Source organism: Peromyscus californicus, unplaced genomic scaffold, assembly GCF_007827085.1.
Source record: "Peromyscus californicus insignis strain IS unplaced genomic scaffold, ASM782708v3 Scaffold_16__1_contigs__length_79575227, whole genome shotgun sequence".
NCBI lineage: Eukaryota > Metazoa > Chordata > Mammalia > Rodentia > Cricetidae > Peromyscus > Peromyscus californicus.
Genome location: NW_026294458.1, coordinates 1,719,356 through 1,734,928, shown reverse-complemented (window position 1 = coordinate 1,734,928; position 15,573 = coordinate 1,719,356). Strand labels below are relative to the sequence as shown.

The 15,573-nt window shown below is 39.4% G+C and overlaps 1 protein-coding gene across 2 annotated transcripts in view; it reads right to left on the bottom strand.

The window, feature by feature from the left end:
* The window catches only part of Prkdc (protein kinase, DNA-activated, catalytic subunit), a 237,871-nt gene that overhangs the window by 60,399 nt on the left and 161,899 nt on the right, over nucleotides 1-15,573 (bottom strand). For both annotated transcript variants that reach the window (XM_052739941.1, XM_052739943.1), the window contains 7 exons: nucleotides 13,881-13,993; nucleotides 11,762-11,893; nucleotides 9,351-9,530; nucleotides 6,152-6,357; nucleotides 2,937-3,075; nucleotides 1,822-2,010; nucleotides 978-1,202 (listed from right to left, as the gene is read on the bottom strand). In XM_052739941.1, the coding sequence (XP_052595901.1) occupies nucleotides 978-1,202; nucleotides 1,822-2,010; nucleotides 2,937-3,075; nucleotides 6,152-6,357; nucleotides 9,351-9,530; nucleotides 11,762-11,893; nucleotides 13,881-13,993 (1,184 nt within the window). The remainder of the gene's footprint in view (nucleotides 1-977; nucleotides 1,203-1,821; nucleotides 2,011-2,936; nucleotides 3,076-6,151; nucleotides 6,358-9,350; nucleotides 9,531-11,761; nucleotides 11,894-13,880; nucleotides 13,994-15,573) is intronic.

Genomic DNA, 15,573 nt, shown 5'->3' with positions numbered 1-15,573 from the left:
GGGGTAATGGAGGACAAGGGTCAGCAGAAAGAGAGCTTAGGGGATTGGGAGGTACCAGCTGGATCAGGAGCAGAGTGGGAGAAGGGGGAGGGAGATACCATGATGAATGAAGACCCCAAGGGAATAGGAAGAAGCAGAGTGCTAGAGAGGTCCCCAGAAATCCACAAAGATACCTCCACTGTAGGCTATTGGCAATGGTCGAGAGAGTGCCTGAGCTGACCTGCTCTGGTGATTGGATGGCTGAACACCCTGGCTGTCATGATAGAACTCTCATCCAGTGTCTGATGGAAATGGATGCAGAGATTCACAGCCGAGCCCCACGTGGAGCTCCGGGAACCCAATCGGCAAGAGAGAGGAGGGATTGTATGAGCGAGAGATGTTGAGAACATGATTGGAAAAAGCACAGGGACAAATAGCCAAACTAGTGGAAACGCATGAACTGTGACCCAATGGCTGAGGAGGCCCCATGGAACTGGATCAGTCCCTCTGGATAAGTGAAACAGTTGATTAGCTTGAACTGTTTGGGAGGCCCCCAGGTAGTGGAGCCAGGACCTGTCCTTGGTGCATGGGCTGGCTTTTTGGAGCCTGGAGCCTATGCTGGGACACTTTGCTCAGCCTTGGTGTAGGGAGGAGGGGACTGGACCTGCCTCGGCTGAGTCTATCAGGCTGGGCTGACTCCCCAGGGGAGACCTTGCCTTGGAGGAGGTGGGAGTGGGGGGGAGGGCTGAGGGGTGGGAGGAGGGAGGATGGGGGAATTCACGGCTGATATATGAAATCAAGTTAATTATAAAATAAAAATATATATTAAAAAAAATCCAAAGAAAGAACAGGTAATATATATGAGAATACAGAGGTTTTGTTGGTCTTTTGTGTGTGTGTGTGTGTGTGTGTGTGTGTGTGTGTGTGTGTGTGTGTGCATATGACACTTAAAACTAATATAAAAACAATATACATCAGATAAGATCCATCTGTCTTACCTGCATGAAAATCTGAATGCCGTTTTTAATGTAGTATGTGGCTCTGTCAATATCATCCTGCAAGATGTAAAGGAGACTCAGCTCCTGACTATACTGAAGCTCCAGGACTGTCTGCTGCAGCTCCTTGTGCATGGCTTCATCTACAAATGTCAGCAGAGACTGGGTTCCTTCTCCATGAAGCAGGAGCTTCAGTTTGCTTCGGATCATGTATGGTAGATACGTCTCCTGTGGAACAACAACAATCCACTATCGATTTAGAAAGTCAATCTGAGTGAATGCAATTACTTTCTACCTGAAATATTCCTTGGAATAATTCTATAGTTTAAGATGGAGAACCAAAATAACGATATCTGATGCTGTAACCTTAAACTACAATTTAAAAAAACAATGTTCACTTAACCTGGATTATTTTCTATTCACAAAATATGTAGGCACTTTCCACAGAAGAATGGGATCCCCCTGCAGTTAGGAGACACTGTGGATCCTGCACACACACTGAGGTATCACAGCCCAAGAAGGTAACAGCATGAGTACGGGAGGGACTGTAACTGCCTCCTGAGGTGTACAATGCAAACTGCCTTCTCAGGAGCATAAAAGACAACAGGAAATATTCTTCCATGTGGTTATATCATAAGGATAAATATCTATTGTAAAACACATCCCATTTATTTTGAAATGGCTAGCTAAAAAGTGATATGAAATTTAACACCATGGAGTTTGAACATCCAAAGGCTTCAAAACTACTATCTTAATCTTGGAAAATTTTAAAGTAGTTCTATTAACTGGGAAACACATGACCATCTAAAACATTTACTTCAGTTACTGAAAAAATAATTCTACACACCTGGTAAAATGGTTCACTCCACATTTTACTTAGGTCTACAGCATTTTTACTGCCTATATTGTTTGTAGAACAGTACTCAAGTACTTTCCACTCAGAAAGGTTGTTGTAACAGTCAAGGGATGCCAGTTCCCAAAACTCCTTCTCAGCATCTGTGGGTTCACCATCAACCCACTCCTGTTTATTTAAAGCCTGGCAGAAAAAAGAGGAATTATGTTACGGAGTTGAAAAGAACATAGATGCAAACACATTCTTTAAAGGAGGGTATTATAACATACATACTAAAGACAATCATTTCTGATCTATGGCAACCTGAGAGAATAGGATAATGTTCAAAATAACAGTAAATGGAAGAAAAAAATAACAAAAGGAGCCTTATAGTAACAAATGAGGCCACGCATGGTGGTACACACCTGCACTCAGGAGGCAGAGAGCGGCAGGCAGATCTCTGTGAGTGCCAGGACAGCCAGGACTACAAAGTGAGACCCTGTCTCAAAAACCAAACCAAATCAAACCAAACCAAAATAAACAAAAAAGTCACTAATGAGAAGAAGGTTATCCTACTGAGAACCTTACCAGGAAAGCCAAATAAGTGATGCAAAATTCTCTTTAAGTCAAGACTGTGCATCATTTATTACTTATGTTCTTAGACTTAAAAAATAAAGTTGAGGACTTTTGCAGAATTCTGTAGGTTTCAAAGCTGAGATTACTCACTCAATAGTTTTATAGACTGCAGATCCTAAAGTCTGACACCTATTATGTTTGCCAAATTGAGATGAAATAAAACATACAAAACCAAATTACAGTCAAAATCACAAAGTCTATTTCACTTTATCATATTTTTTTCTAAGTGAGAGAAAACAATATTTAAATAGAAATTGTAAACAACAGCAGTCATAGCAGTACTGTATAGTTTTATGTACTTGGTAGTTTATGAAATGCTTTATCTTTTCAATGTTGCCTTAAAAAGAGCAAGATACAGTAACAATTATGTCACAAATGGTTATTATAAAACAACATTTGGTTATTAATCTTTAACACTAAAGCTAATAGATCATTTTAATGTACAGAGTCAAGGTGTTTAAGCAAGTGATACATTTGCCAGAGATTGGTTTTACCTCATTATACAGTTTAGCAGCTTGAGAATAATCACTTCTGGCTTCTGCTAATAGTGCATTCTGAGTGTCCTGCTTTGTTCCTAACTCACTGCTAAAAATGCCACGGAGGACATCATACTCCCCAATCGATCGGTACAGCCTTAAAAATAAATAAATAAATAAATAAATAAATAAATAAATAAATAAATAAATAAATAAATAAGTAAGTAAGTAAGTAAGTAAGTAAATAAATAAATAGCAAGCCAAGAAAATCCAGATCATCAAATATCACATTTAAAAAAGTAATTCACATAATTTTCATTAATGTTGAATGAAGACATCACATATTTACGAAAGGTAACATACAAATAGTATTTTTTTGAGACAGAGTTCCTCTGTGTATCAGTCCTGGCTGTCCTGGAAATTGCTTTGTACACTAGGCTGGCCTCCAACTCAGAGATCCACCTGCCTCTGCCTTTCCCTGAGTTCTGGAATTAAAGAATAGTGTGCCACTATTCTCAGCTACAAGTGGTATTTTTATTTTGATGGAAATATAAATTAAACAGCTTTAAAGTACCCTTTAAGTTTTACTTCTTTAATTAACCCAAAAGCACAAGTTATTCTAATGTGCATCTGAAAAAAAAAATCTGGAAAGCTGAGAGGTAATTGGGTCACTATTTGAGGCCAGTCTATGCTGTACTATAGAGACCCTGTCCAAAGAATAAACTTGAAAATATGCAAAGTTCATAAAGTATAAAGTTTCATTAAATAAGCTCTGTAGGTGATCCATTTAGTTACCATCTAGTCCTAAGGAAGAGCCAGAAGCAAAGAATAACTTTCACCCTATTGATGTTTTAGTCTATGCTCTAGAGACTATATTTTAGACACAAAAACTTTCCTAATATTTGTTAGAACACTTACTCATCTTCTCATCTTAACAGAAATCTGGCAGGACCAGCATAGTAGTTAGTGCATGTCTGTAACCCCAACACCAGAGGGGTGAGGCAGGATATGGAATCTTTCTTAGCAATCAAACTTTGCTTGGGAAAGTTGGTGTATGCCTGGAATCTTTGCTGCTCGGGGGTTGAGGCAGGAAGGTGACAAGTCTAAGCTACATAGTGAGTAAGGGGTTGGGGAGGGAAGAGGTAGAATTGCTCAGGCTTTAATTCAGTGGGGAAGTGCTTGTCCAGCTTTTATAAGGCCTTAGGTTTTCCCCCAAGAACCAAGGGAAGGGAAGAAGACATGTGAGCAGCAAGTTGTGCAGAAACCCTACGAATCATGAACCCACTAAATCCAAACTCAGATAAACTGAATAGACAGGTTCTGTTACTGCCCAGATCCTAGACTTTAAAGGTCAGAGGCAGAGGTGGACACACAGATTTGAACAACAGCAGTTCATAGTCAGAATTTGAAGACAGAAAGGAATATTACCCGCAAGCACAGAAAGAAATCCCCATCTACATCCTACCCTGGTTTGCAGGTACCTGTATATTTACTTGATCAAAATGATGGACATAATACAGTAAGAAAAGGCTAAACTATTTAATAAAGTTAGAAACAAATACATCAAGTTCAAGCCTGTAAAAGTTTCCTTCCTTCCTTCCTTCCTTCCTTCCTTCCTCTCTATCTCTCATTCTATCTCATTCTATCTATCCATCCATCCATCCACCCATCCATCCACCCATCGATGAAATGGAAGCCAGAAACTCAAACATACCAGGTAAATGTCCTTCCTCTGCTCTGCAACTTCCACTTCAAGACATGATATAGCCTTGACCATGCTTGGACCCACAGAGATCATCTTGCCTCAGCCTTGCAGGTACTGGTATTACACTTGTGCTTCATAATGCCCATTTCTTTCTCATTCTCTCTCTCTCTCTCTCTCTCTCTCTCTCTCTCTCTCTCTCTCTCTCTCTCTCTCTCTCTGATACAAGGTATCATCTATCATCTATTGTTCAATCACATATCTGAAGCAGTGGGAAAAAATGGCTCCTGCCAGGAGGTATTCTTTGGATTGTCTTGGCCCTGTATCTTTCCCTTTCGGCATTCTTCTCCTTGTCCTTCTACTTGATGTTTAAAGGTATATACATTTTCTATGGGACTCTTCATTTTTTTTGCAGAATCAAGGATTGAACCTAGGGACTCACACATGTCAACTAAGTGCTGCACCACTGAGCTATAACCCTGAGACCCTTATTTTTAAAGTCTGTGATTAATGTCTCTCTAATCTACTTCTTCTTCTGTGCCTGGCATAGTGCTTTACAAAGTCGCAGTGTACTAATGTTGACAGATGATAATAGTGAAAGGTAAGGAAGCTGTTTTTTACTTGTACTATCTATTCACTAAAAGTTGATCAACAGATTTAAAATCTTTATTTAGTGTGTGTGTGTGTGTGTGTGTGTGTGTGTGTGTGTGTGTGTGTGACGGGGGGATGACATGTATGTGGAGGTCAGTGCACAACTCTCAGGAGTTGGTTCTGTGAAAAATGGGATCTGGGGATTGAATTGCAGTCATCAGGTTTGTGTGGTAAGTGCCTTTACCCCCTGAGCCATCTTGAAGGCCCGCTCAACTCTGACTTAACATCCTTCTCAAGATTAGGCTAGGCTTTTGTACACTAAAACCAAGGAAAAGGAAGAATCAGACATTATACAAAGTGGTATACTACAAAGCAGAATTTGTATTTCCAAACAAAGTAACTGGATTAAACTGTTTCTGCAATTTTGATTACTGTTGAAAATAATGAGTCATCCATTATTTATCTTAGCAAAGCTGTAAAAACATCAGGAACCATTATGAATTATAAATTATACATACCTAACAGGAAGGAAAGTATGGTAGATAATAATGAATCTAGACAACTGTGTAACAGATTAAAATAACAGGGTTAATCAATATTTCTTCTTTAAGCAAAGTATTTCTTTTCATGGCAGCCATCCTTGACACATAGACTAAAACTCAGACTGAAATGTTTTTACTAGCTCAAAAGAGAAGGAAAAAAAGACTGTGTGTGTTTCTGTTGGCTACCCTGAAGCTGGATTTATGGGTGGTTATGAACTGTCCAACATGGGTACTAGGAACTTGATCTTGAGTCTTCTCTGAGAGCAAGTTTTTCTACCCACTGAGCCATCTCTCCAGCCTCCTTACCAGCTCATTTTTCATAAAAGTAAAGCCAAGTTTTTACTATGCTACTTTAGTTGATTTACTGTTATCCCAAGAATGGTCCATCCCAAGCTTACTTAGCCAGTTCCATCCACCGGAGAACATCAGGAGGCAAGCAAGTCTTGCCGCGGACTCGTTTGATGGGTGGTTCTTCTGGCACCAGATGGAGTAATGCCTCTTCTAGAAGACGGATACCTCCAGGCTGCTGCAGACTGGCCAGGCAGCCCACTCTAACTGCAGCTGGGTCAAGACTCAGCAAGTCTGGGTGTTGGCAACTGATTTCCTATAAAACCAAATATAGCTGTTTAACCTACAGGATTTGGATGTCATCATCACAAGTGATTGTTTCATTTTATTAAACATAAGAGAAACGACTTTGACCTAAGCAGTAGTAGTAGACAGTGATATCACAAAAGTGTCTTTGTGCAATTCTATTAGCAAAATTCTTACCAACATTCAATTTCTGCAAAGGGAAAAAATAAACTATTTCTAATCCAAGACTTCTAAAAACTGCAATTTATGGGAATATTTATATACTTTGTTTCAGTTGTTAAGAAAAGCCATTGAAAACAGATTTTACATTTATTTATCAAAAAGTAGGCATACTGACCTACCTATGAAGTCTTTGTAAACATCTTTTCTATCAAAAGGCTAACTTACTTAATGACATTTGAAAAGATGATTTCATGAATTATTACAATGACCTATAAACAAAGTTATGAGAAATACCCTCAACTCACTATCTAGAAGAATGTTCACTGTAATAGCATTCCAAACAGACTGGTGTGCACATGTACCTCTCTACGCACACATCTGGACTTGTATAGTACCCTAAGAACTTGATCCCAAACTCCCCTTGAAGTTTTAACACATATGTATACCAGCCACTGTCCATGTGGCTGCCAAGATGAAGACTAAAAATTTTCCAAAGCAATCAAATAAAAATGTCTGTCATCCTTAGAAAGGGCTAAGAGTATAAGAAAGAAAACCCAAATAAAATTATATTTCAGTCAATAAACTTTTATGGTTAAGGCACAGAAAATATTCATATGATGGTGGTAACCAACAGCTATTTAATTGGACTTAAGGCTCATTCAATAGGAGGAAAACCATGCCTGGTATTGGAAACCAAAACAACTTTCCATGCTGGTAAGGTCATATATACCAGAAAAAAAATCTGCTACTGCCACTTTGCTTGACCAGCATAATTCCTTATGACATTCTAAATCTTATCCTTGGAGCCACAGATAAGTGTAGCCACCACTCCTCATTAAAGAAGCTTCTCTTTACAGAAAATGGAGACCATCACTGAGACTTATTAACTCAGAAGGGGGGTCATTTCATGAGGTCCACTCCTAGACAAAAAACTACAGATAAGGAATGACCTGCTGGGAGAGGGAGAGCTAGTCTCCCCTAGGGATGAGCTCCCTTACTGGTTATACCATACAAAGAGGTCATCCCTGAAACCATAAACACATAAACAATAAAAACCAACTCAGCAGATTATACTGATAAACTTATACATGCAAATACATATATTATATATGTATTTGACAATAATAATCAAAGAAAAAGAGGCTATCAATTTGAGCCTAGGGCAGTGGTGGGACAGGCTGGAGAGAGAAAAGGAATGGGGGAAAGGACATAATTCTATTTTAATTAAAATGCATAATTAAATTAAAAACAATAAAAATGGAAAAATGCTAAAATTTAAAAGGATTTTTACTTTACTGTATGTGTCTGTGTGAATGTACGTCATGTGTCTTTGAGTGCCCATGGAGGCCTGAAGTAGGTATTGGATCCTCTAGAACTGTATTGTGAGCTACCTAACTTGGATTTTGGGAACTGAATTCAGGTTCTCTGGAAGAGCAGGAAGTACTATTAATTGCTGACTCTGCTCTCTAGCTTCTAAAAGTGTTCTAAAGATTAAAAAAATTATATTTATTTGCATTTATTGTGCATGTAAGTGTATACATGAACGGGCAAATGTATTAACATGCGCATGCATGTGGAGGTCAGAGGACAACTTGTGGGAGTCAATTCTCTCCTCCATCATGTGAGCCCTGGGGATCAAACTCAAATGATCAGGTTTGATGAAAAGTGCCTTTTCTTGCTGAGCTTTCATGCTGGCTCAGAGACATTTGTTAAATATAATTTGGTAAGCACACTTAAGTAATAACTGAAAGTGTACTTACGCTGAGTTCTCTGCTGCAACTGAGTCTCCTTAGAGAAGACTTCTCTGACTCATTACTAGATATCTGTAAGGACAGCATACCTGACTCGATCAAGAGGCCATTTATCTAACCTGCCTGGTTACCACCCTCTATAATTTCAATAGTTTCACATCACTCAAGCACACAGTACATTACCAGTTTAGTCTTTGTTTTATATTTGTCAGCGACACTTGAGAAGAATGAAAATTTGGGTTGGCATTGATTTTGTCTCTTCAAGGCTGTGACCCCATCATTTAGAACAAAGCCAGACATGTGCTCAATTAACATCTCAAAGCAGGAAAGAATTTACTGAAATACTATCAAATGAAAAACAACTAAACTAATAGAGGGTTTAGGGCCTCAGGAAATGGCTCAGTTGTGCCATGCAAACACGAAGATTTGAATCCAAATGACTAGGACCTGTGTAAAAAACTGAGTACACCTAGAATTTTGGCACTTGCAGAGAGAAGGATCATGGGAACTTGCTTGCCAGCCAATTTAGCTAAATCAGTGAGTTCCAGATTCTTCAGTAAGAAACACTGTTTCAAAAAATAAGGTAGGTGGGGCAAGAAAGATGGCTCAATGGTTAAAAGCATTGGCTGCTCTTCCAGGGGACTCAGGTTCAATTCTCAGCACTTATATGCTGGCTTACAACTGTCTATAACTCCAGTTCTAGGTCATCTGATGCTCTCTTCTAGCCTCGGCAGGTACCAGGCACATGTTGTGTACAGGCATTCATGGGAGCAAACATTTATTCACACCCACACACCCACACCCACACACACCCACACCCACACTTTAATCAAAATACTAAAGAGACTGGTTAATTATAAGATGCAAGTTTCAATTGAGATTATTGTCATATACAAGGGTAGGTTTGGGGAGCAAAAAGAACGAAAGACAAATTACATGTGCTCACTTAGAAGAGACAACCTAAACAACACATTTACTGCTAAATACCTGTTTCTCAAGTTTCAATTTAGGGAACAAAGTGATGGCATTAGGCATGTGGTGTCAGCGCAGAGCAGCACATGACCAAAGAGAAGTTTGTGCAAACTTGTACCTGGATGCAAGAGACGAAGGGTGGAAAGAACAAGAAAGTGGTACTAAGGAAACGGTTGAAGTCTTGGAGCAGATTTTGGGTGATGATGTTTTTTTCAGATGTTGTCTTAAATTTATTCATTTCTTTCAAAATCCCAGAAAACAAGCTGCTGAAGAGTTGTTTTGCAATTATTGGGTCTTTCTGTTAAAAATAAAAAAATAAACATAAATCAGAACTTAAGTATTATTTTGGAGCTTTACTTTAAATATCAACTGTTAAAAACACATCCATTACATGTCTAAATTCAGTTTACAAAAGTTTAACAGGCTATTATACACGGGAAGGAGCACTGGAATTTAGTCACATACTTCTGGCTTGATGTGGATTACAAAAAGTACATAAGCTAGGATCTCAATGCTGCATGTTGTATGGAGACTAACCAGAGTAAGCTGTCAAGGTTAGGTATTATGCTTGTGAAGACTTGAAACAATGACTTCAACATGGCTCCATGGCCATAGGAGCACTGTCCTTGTGTGTGTGTGTGTGTGTGTGTGTGTGTGTGTGTGTGTGTGTGTATATATATATATATATATATATATATATATATATATATATAACACATCTGTACAGTGAACATTTCATGAGCATTTCCCAGCTATCTATACTTGTATAGTGAAGGCATACATATAAGAATAAAAATGAACAAAAGCCACACAAATATGATTTGTTTTTTAAGTAAAAATTCTTGTTTAAACAGTTATAATGTGACTATATAAAATTTTAGAAAATAATAAAAAAGAAAATAAGTGTCACGCATAATTAAACCACAGAGAAGTCACTGCTAGATGCTGGTATTTTATCAGCCTGTGTGCTTTCATCTAGTATCTGCTGTTTGCATGCAGCATGTAGTCATCAGGTTTGTTAACTGACCATCGATTCCTGAGAGTTATGTACAAATTCCTTCACTTGTTGGAGAATTCTAAATACTCACTGTTTGACCAACTGCAGTGGTGACTGAAATAAAAATCCTCTTAGCTGGGATGGTGCTGCACACCTTAAATTCCAGCACTCAAGAGACATAGGTAGGTGGATCACTGTGAGTTTGAGGCCAGTCTGGTTTACACAGTGAGTTCCAGAATAGCCAGGGCTATGTAGAGAGACTATGTCTACAAAAATTTAACTAGTTAATTTAAAAATCCAATTAAAAACAATGAACTCAGCAGGAAACATTGCTGCATACTGGTCCTGTGACAGATACAATGGCTTCCAATACAAAAAAAACAAAAAACGAAACAAAACAACAACAAAAAAAGAAAGACATGTCAGCCTAGCCTGGCTCCCCCAACACTACACCATAGCACTTAAAGCAGTTCCTGGCATACAGCAGGTACTCCATAAAAAACATTTGTTACATAAAGTACTGGAACTAGAAATATCAATCAATACATCCCTCCTCAGAGAACAGAAGGAAAAAAATATAGTCTTGCCTCTTTGAAAAAAGGTGCTCCAGTTTTGTTTTATAAGCACAAAAGGGATGAGCTGACTTTGACATAAGCTTAGGCCTATAACTTGCCAATAGCATTGTACAACACAGTGCCCTCTGGACATGATGGAGAGCAGATGTCCACTGTGCACCAGAGGCAACAGTCAAGGCACTAGTGAACTGAGAAATGGGAGAGCACAGGAAGATGGGTGTCTCATTCTTGCCTCACACTTAGAGACACCTGTAGTTTTTGCCATATATCCAAGTATTGCTAACCTCCAGTCTTTATCTGTTACCTCAATGGCACAAGACTATTGGGAGAATCTGGTTTAAGAATGTGAATGTAAGGTACTTCATGGAAGAAAAATCTTGTGAAAAGTTACATGAATATGTACGGACAAAGTTCCATGTGAGAAACATTGGACATAAGGACACATAAGGCCTCAGTCTCACGAATGCTACAGTCACATATCTGTCTCCAGAGGAGGAAGCTTGATGAATGGTACATGTAAAATATGGTTTAAAAAACAAATTCTTGTCAACTTGGAATTATTTAGATCAAATAAAAAGCATACAAGACAATGATCTAAATGGCTTATTTATCACTTCAAAATGTACGTTGATTTTTTTCCCATTATTTCATTCTGACACTGGATAAGAAACATAAATGTCAATCTGATTTTAAAGAGGAAGGCCCCGTGGCTGAGAGCTCAGGGGCCTAACATGGCACCCAGTGTTGGTGCCCACTTCTAGTTAACTATGTTAGGGTCTCCTCATGTAACAACAACAAAAATCACGAAACTAGGATATTGGAATTAGGACAATCTTTAACTCTACCATTTAGGGAAAACCACCACCTTTTAATGAACATTTTCCCTAGAAAGAGTAGACCCCTGGAACCACAAACAGAGCATCTAATGTAAACATAAAACGTGGTTTCTGGGCAGACCTGGGCCACAGCCTGCAAGGGGGTGATCAGACTGCTATGCTGGATCTGGATGTCAGGAAGGTCTCCATGACGATAACTTCTGTACAGAACAACCTGGGCATTCTGCTTCGTTTTTAACTCACTCTTGATATCCTACAATCATAAAATGAAAACTGAGATTTCATGTAATAAAACAAAGTATGCCAAGTGTGGTAGCATGCTTAGGAGTTAAAAGGTTAGGGAGTTCAAAGTCATCCTTGACTAAATAGCAGGTTTGAGGCCAGTCTGGGTTACCTTTCGTCAAAACCAATCAACCAACCAACCAACCAACCAATCAACCAACCAACCAACCAACCAACCAATCAACCAAACCACCAAACAAACAAAAACTCAACCAAACAAAAGAAGATCAAGCATGTATGCAAAATGAAACTACTAGAACACATCTTTAGTACACAGAAGTAATAATTTTATTCATACTACTTTGGTCAGAATGAAAAATTTGGTTATTTGAAAAATTTGAATCTGAATATCCACAAAAATATAAATATAAATCTGAGAGCTAAGTGACTTTCCAACACCTCAAATGGTAAGCCTTGTCTAAAGGTTCACAGCAATGCCACACTCACTCACATACTCTTCAGTCACTGCACACTGCTTTGTGTGCTTTTCCCTCATCAGTGGTTCCACTCTCAATGTTCTCTCTCCAGAGAGGCTTTCCATAGATGTGTTCATAGCTTATCTCTGATAGGGTACTTTATAATCTCAATTTGTCTTTTTGTATCATGTACTGGACCTGGCTCCATGAATCAATCATGTCTTCATGGCTACCACTTATTATAATTTCTGGCAGAGTCTCATCCTTCAGACACACTTATTAAATGAATGCAAATACAAACATATGGACTTCTAATGTCTAATTATTGGCTGACAGCTTCACAGCTCAGTGTCTGTTTCACAGACAGCAGGCTGATATATGCTTTAATATCCTACCATATCTGACTGTAACTTCTTGTCTGTTCACAGCCAGGGGTTTTAAACCTGTTATCCTGGCTTGTTTCTTACACCCTTTACCCAGCAATTCTGATTTCTCTTACTTCTGATGACCAGATACTACTATTTCCTTCAGGCAGGACTAGAAAGGTATCAGGCTTCATCAGATCTATTTTTCCGAGAAAGCAATGGAGCAAGAGAAGGTGCTGAATATACCCTGTTTACAACTGTAGTCTTCAAACAAACAAACAAACAAACAACAAAAAACAACAGTTGTATTACAGAGACAGGGGGAAAATAAAAAAAAAACAAACCTGTATATTTCACCTCCATTAAAAATGCAGAGGTACCATCCAACCACTTCCTACTTATATCTGGAAGCCAAGTGGCTAAGGATTACACTGAATTATAATAATAGCAGGAGTCTTTAATCACAATCTATCTTAACTGTTAGAAATTTGGTCATCGCTGCTAAGTAAAACTGAATCTATAAACTAAACAAGTTTGTTCATTATTTCTGCATATTAAAAATTAATTCATGCATTTGCTAGGCATGATGGCACATGTACTCATGAGGCAAAGACAGGTGGACCTCTGTGAGTTCCAGGCCAGCCTGGTCTATATAGTGAGAACCCCATGCTCCTCCCCACCCCAAAATATTCATGCTCTACTTGTGTCTCCAATGGAAGCTTTTGCTGGCAGCCCTACCAGCCATCTGTGAGCAGCCATGCAATATTTTCCAGGTCCTTTGGCCTCTCACTCCCACTACAGCCACAGGTCCCGAATCAAGGTAGTTGTGCATCATTCCCTAAAGAATAGAATTAGCTAAAGCTGTAATAGGAATGACTAGTGTTCATATTTCTACCCATACAGAAAGCCACTCTGCACAGAGAACGTAAAGCTGAGCTGTGGTGAGCAGAGGGGAGTCAGTTAGTCCTATTAGTCCTGGGATCCAGGCAGACAAGGATTCAGGAAAATGCCATTTCTTAGCATGTGTCATGAATATTCTTTATGTCTAATAATGTCAGAAGGCACTTATGCAGTGCTGCTTCTATAATTTTGTAGACTAATATCTGACAGAACTTATTTCCTTAGTATATTACCTGTGATGCAAAATAGGTATTGCATTCATGAAGAAGATACAAACCTTCTCTAGTTTTTGTTCCACGAGGCCCTTTCTGGCATAGAGCAAACTGACTTTTTCTTGGTCCTTTAAAAATCGTCTACGTAGCCTCAGAATTTCTTCCCGGTTGTGAGTGCCTGAAGAATATAAATCAGGTTTGGCTATTCATGGTCAATTATACAACACATACGGTTGACTTTCATTCTCATGATCCTGCAAAGTGAAAGTGTGTGTTTATCTCCACTTTTAAATTGTAATTTAGTGACTTGTTAAGGGCACAAACCAATAAGGAATAGCAGAGAGGGCAGCTTAGCAATTCTGGACTCTAAAGAACTTGAGTTGTACCTGTCTCTGGAAATCCCAATTAAGTGGTGGATTGTGGGGCGTTTACCCAACCACCCCCACAGTTCCCCAGAGTTTTCTTGAGTGCGAGCAGCAGGAAATATTAGATACAAGGATTTATTGCAGAGAATCTTGCGGAGATAAACAGATAGAAAATAAAGGACAGCCTCGAGAGGGCCTGGAACCTTTTCCAACGGGCTCCGACTGTCTCTGCCCCAGGGTTTTTATAGAGACGCCAAGGGGTGGAGCAAAAGACCTCCTCCCCCAGCACAGCCAAGTGCAGACCATCTCAGACACCTGCACTCAGGCCCGTGGTCCTAATCATCCTCTATGTGGACCTGCTGGGTAAAGCCACGAGGAACCCGAGAACGGGCTCCCACAGTGGATAAAGAATGGACACAGTGTAGTTACAGTCAAAGGCTCAGGGTCTGCTGTGACCAGCCCCTCCCAGGGTGAAAGCAAGGACACAGCAGCAGGTGTGGTGGGGAGTGTGAGGTGGAAAAGGCCAGCCTAGCAAATAGTGCTGAGAGGACTCAGAAACATGCAGTTGCCTTTCTCCAGTAGCGTCTAAAGAGTAATCAATCAAGGTGGAATAGTGAGGTCCACAAAAGGTAAGACTGAACGAAGAGAGGTTCTGCACACAATGGTCAGGAAGGAGGCTGGCAAGATGACTCAATTGGTAAAGGCACTTGCTGTCAACCCTGAAGACCTGAGTTTGATGCTTCCAGACACACATGATAGAGAACAGATTCCTGAAGTTGTCCTTTGACCTCGAGACATGGCATTGAGGGGTAGGCATGTGCGCGTACACACAGGCAGACAATATTCTCTCTCTCTCTCTCAAGACAAAATACTTATGTTGGGACACAGCAAAAGACCAATGTATCATTAATGGAAATTTGGTGATAAACATGCAAAGATCTAAACATGCAAGTGAAAACAGTAAGTCAAAAATGTCCAGGAAAAAAAATGTAAGGAAAGAAATAATCATATACAAAATGACCCAATCACAAGAAAGAAGAAACACCGAGCACTGAGGAGACAGTTGCTGAGACATAATTATACAGGATGAGACCTCAACTCATGACCAGATATGAATGAGCCATAAGGAGTATAAGGTCAACAAAAAACCTCAAACATCAGTCACATGAAACCAGAAGATAATGAATGATGATGTAGGAAAAAGTAGCAGTGTAAAAACCACTGCCTGGGGCTGGAGAGACAGCTTAAGAGTGTTTGGCTGCTCTTCTGGAGGGCTTGAATTCAGTTTCCAGCACCCATGATAACCTCTAACTACCTGTAACTTTAGTTCCAAGAGATCCAACACCCACTTCTGGCCTATGAAGGCACTTGCATACACATGGCATTGACTTAC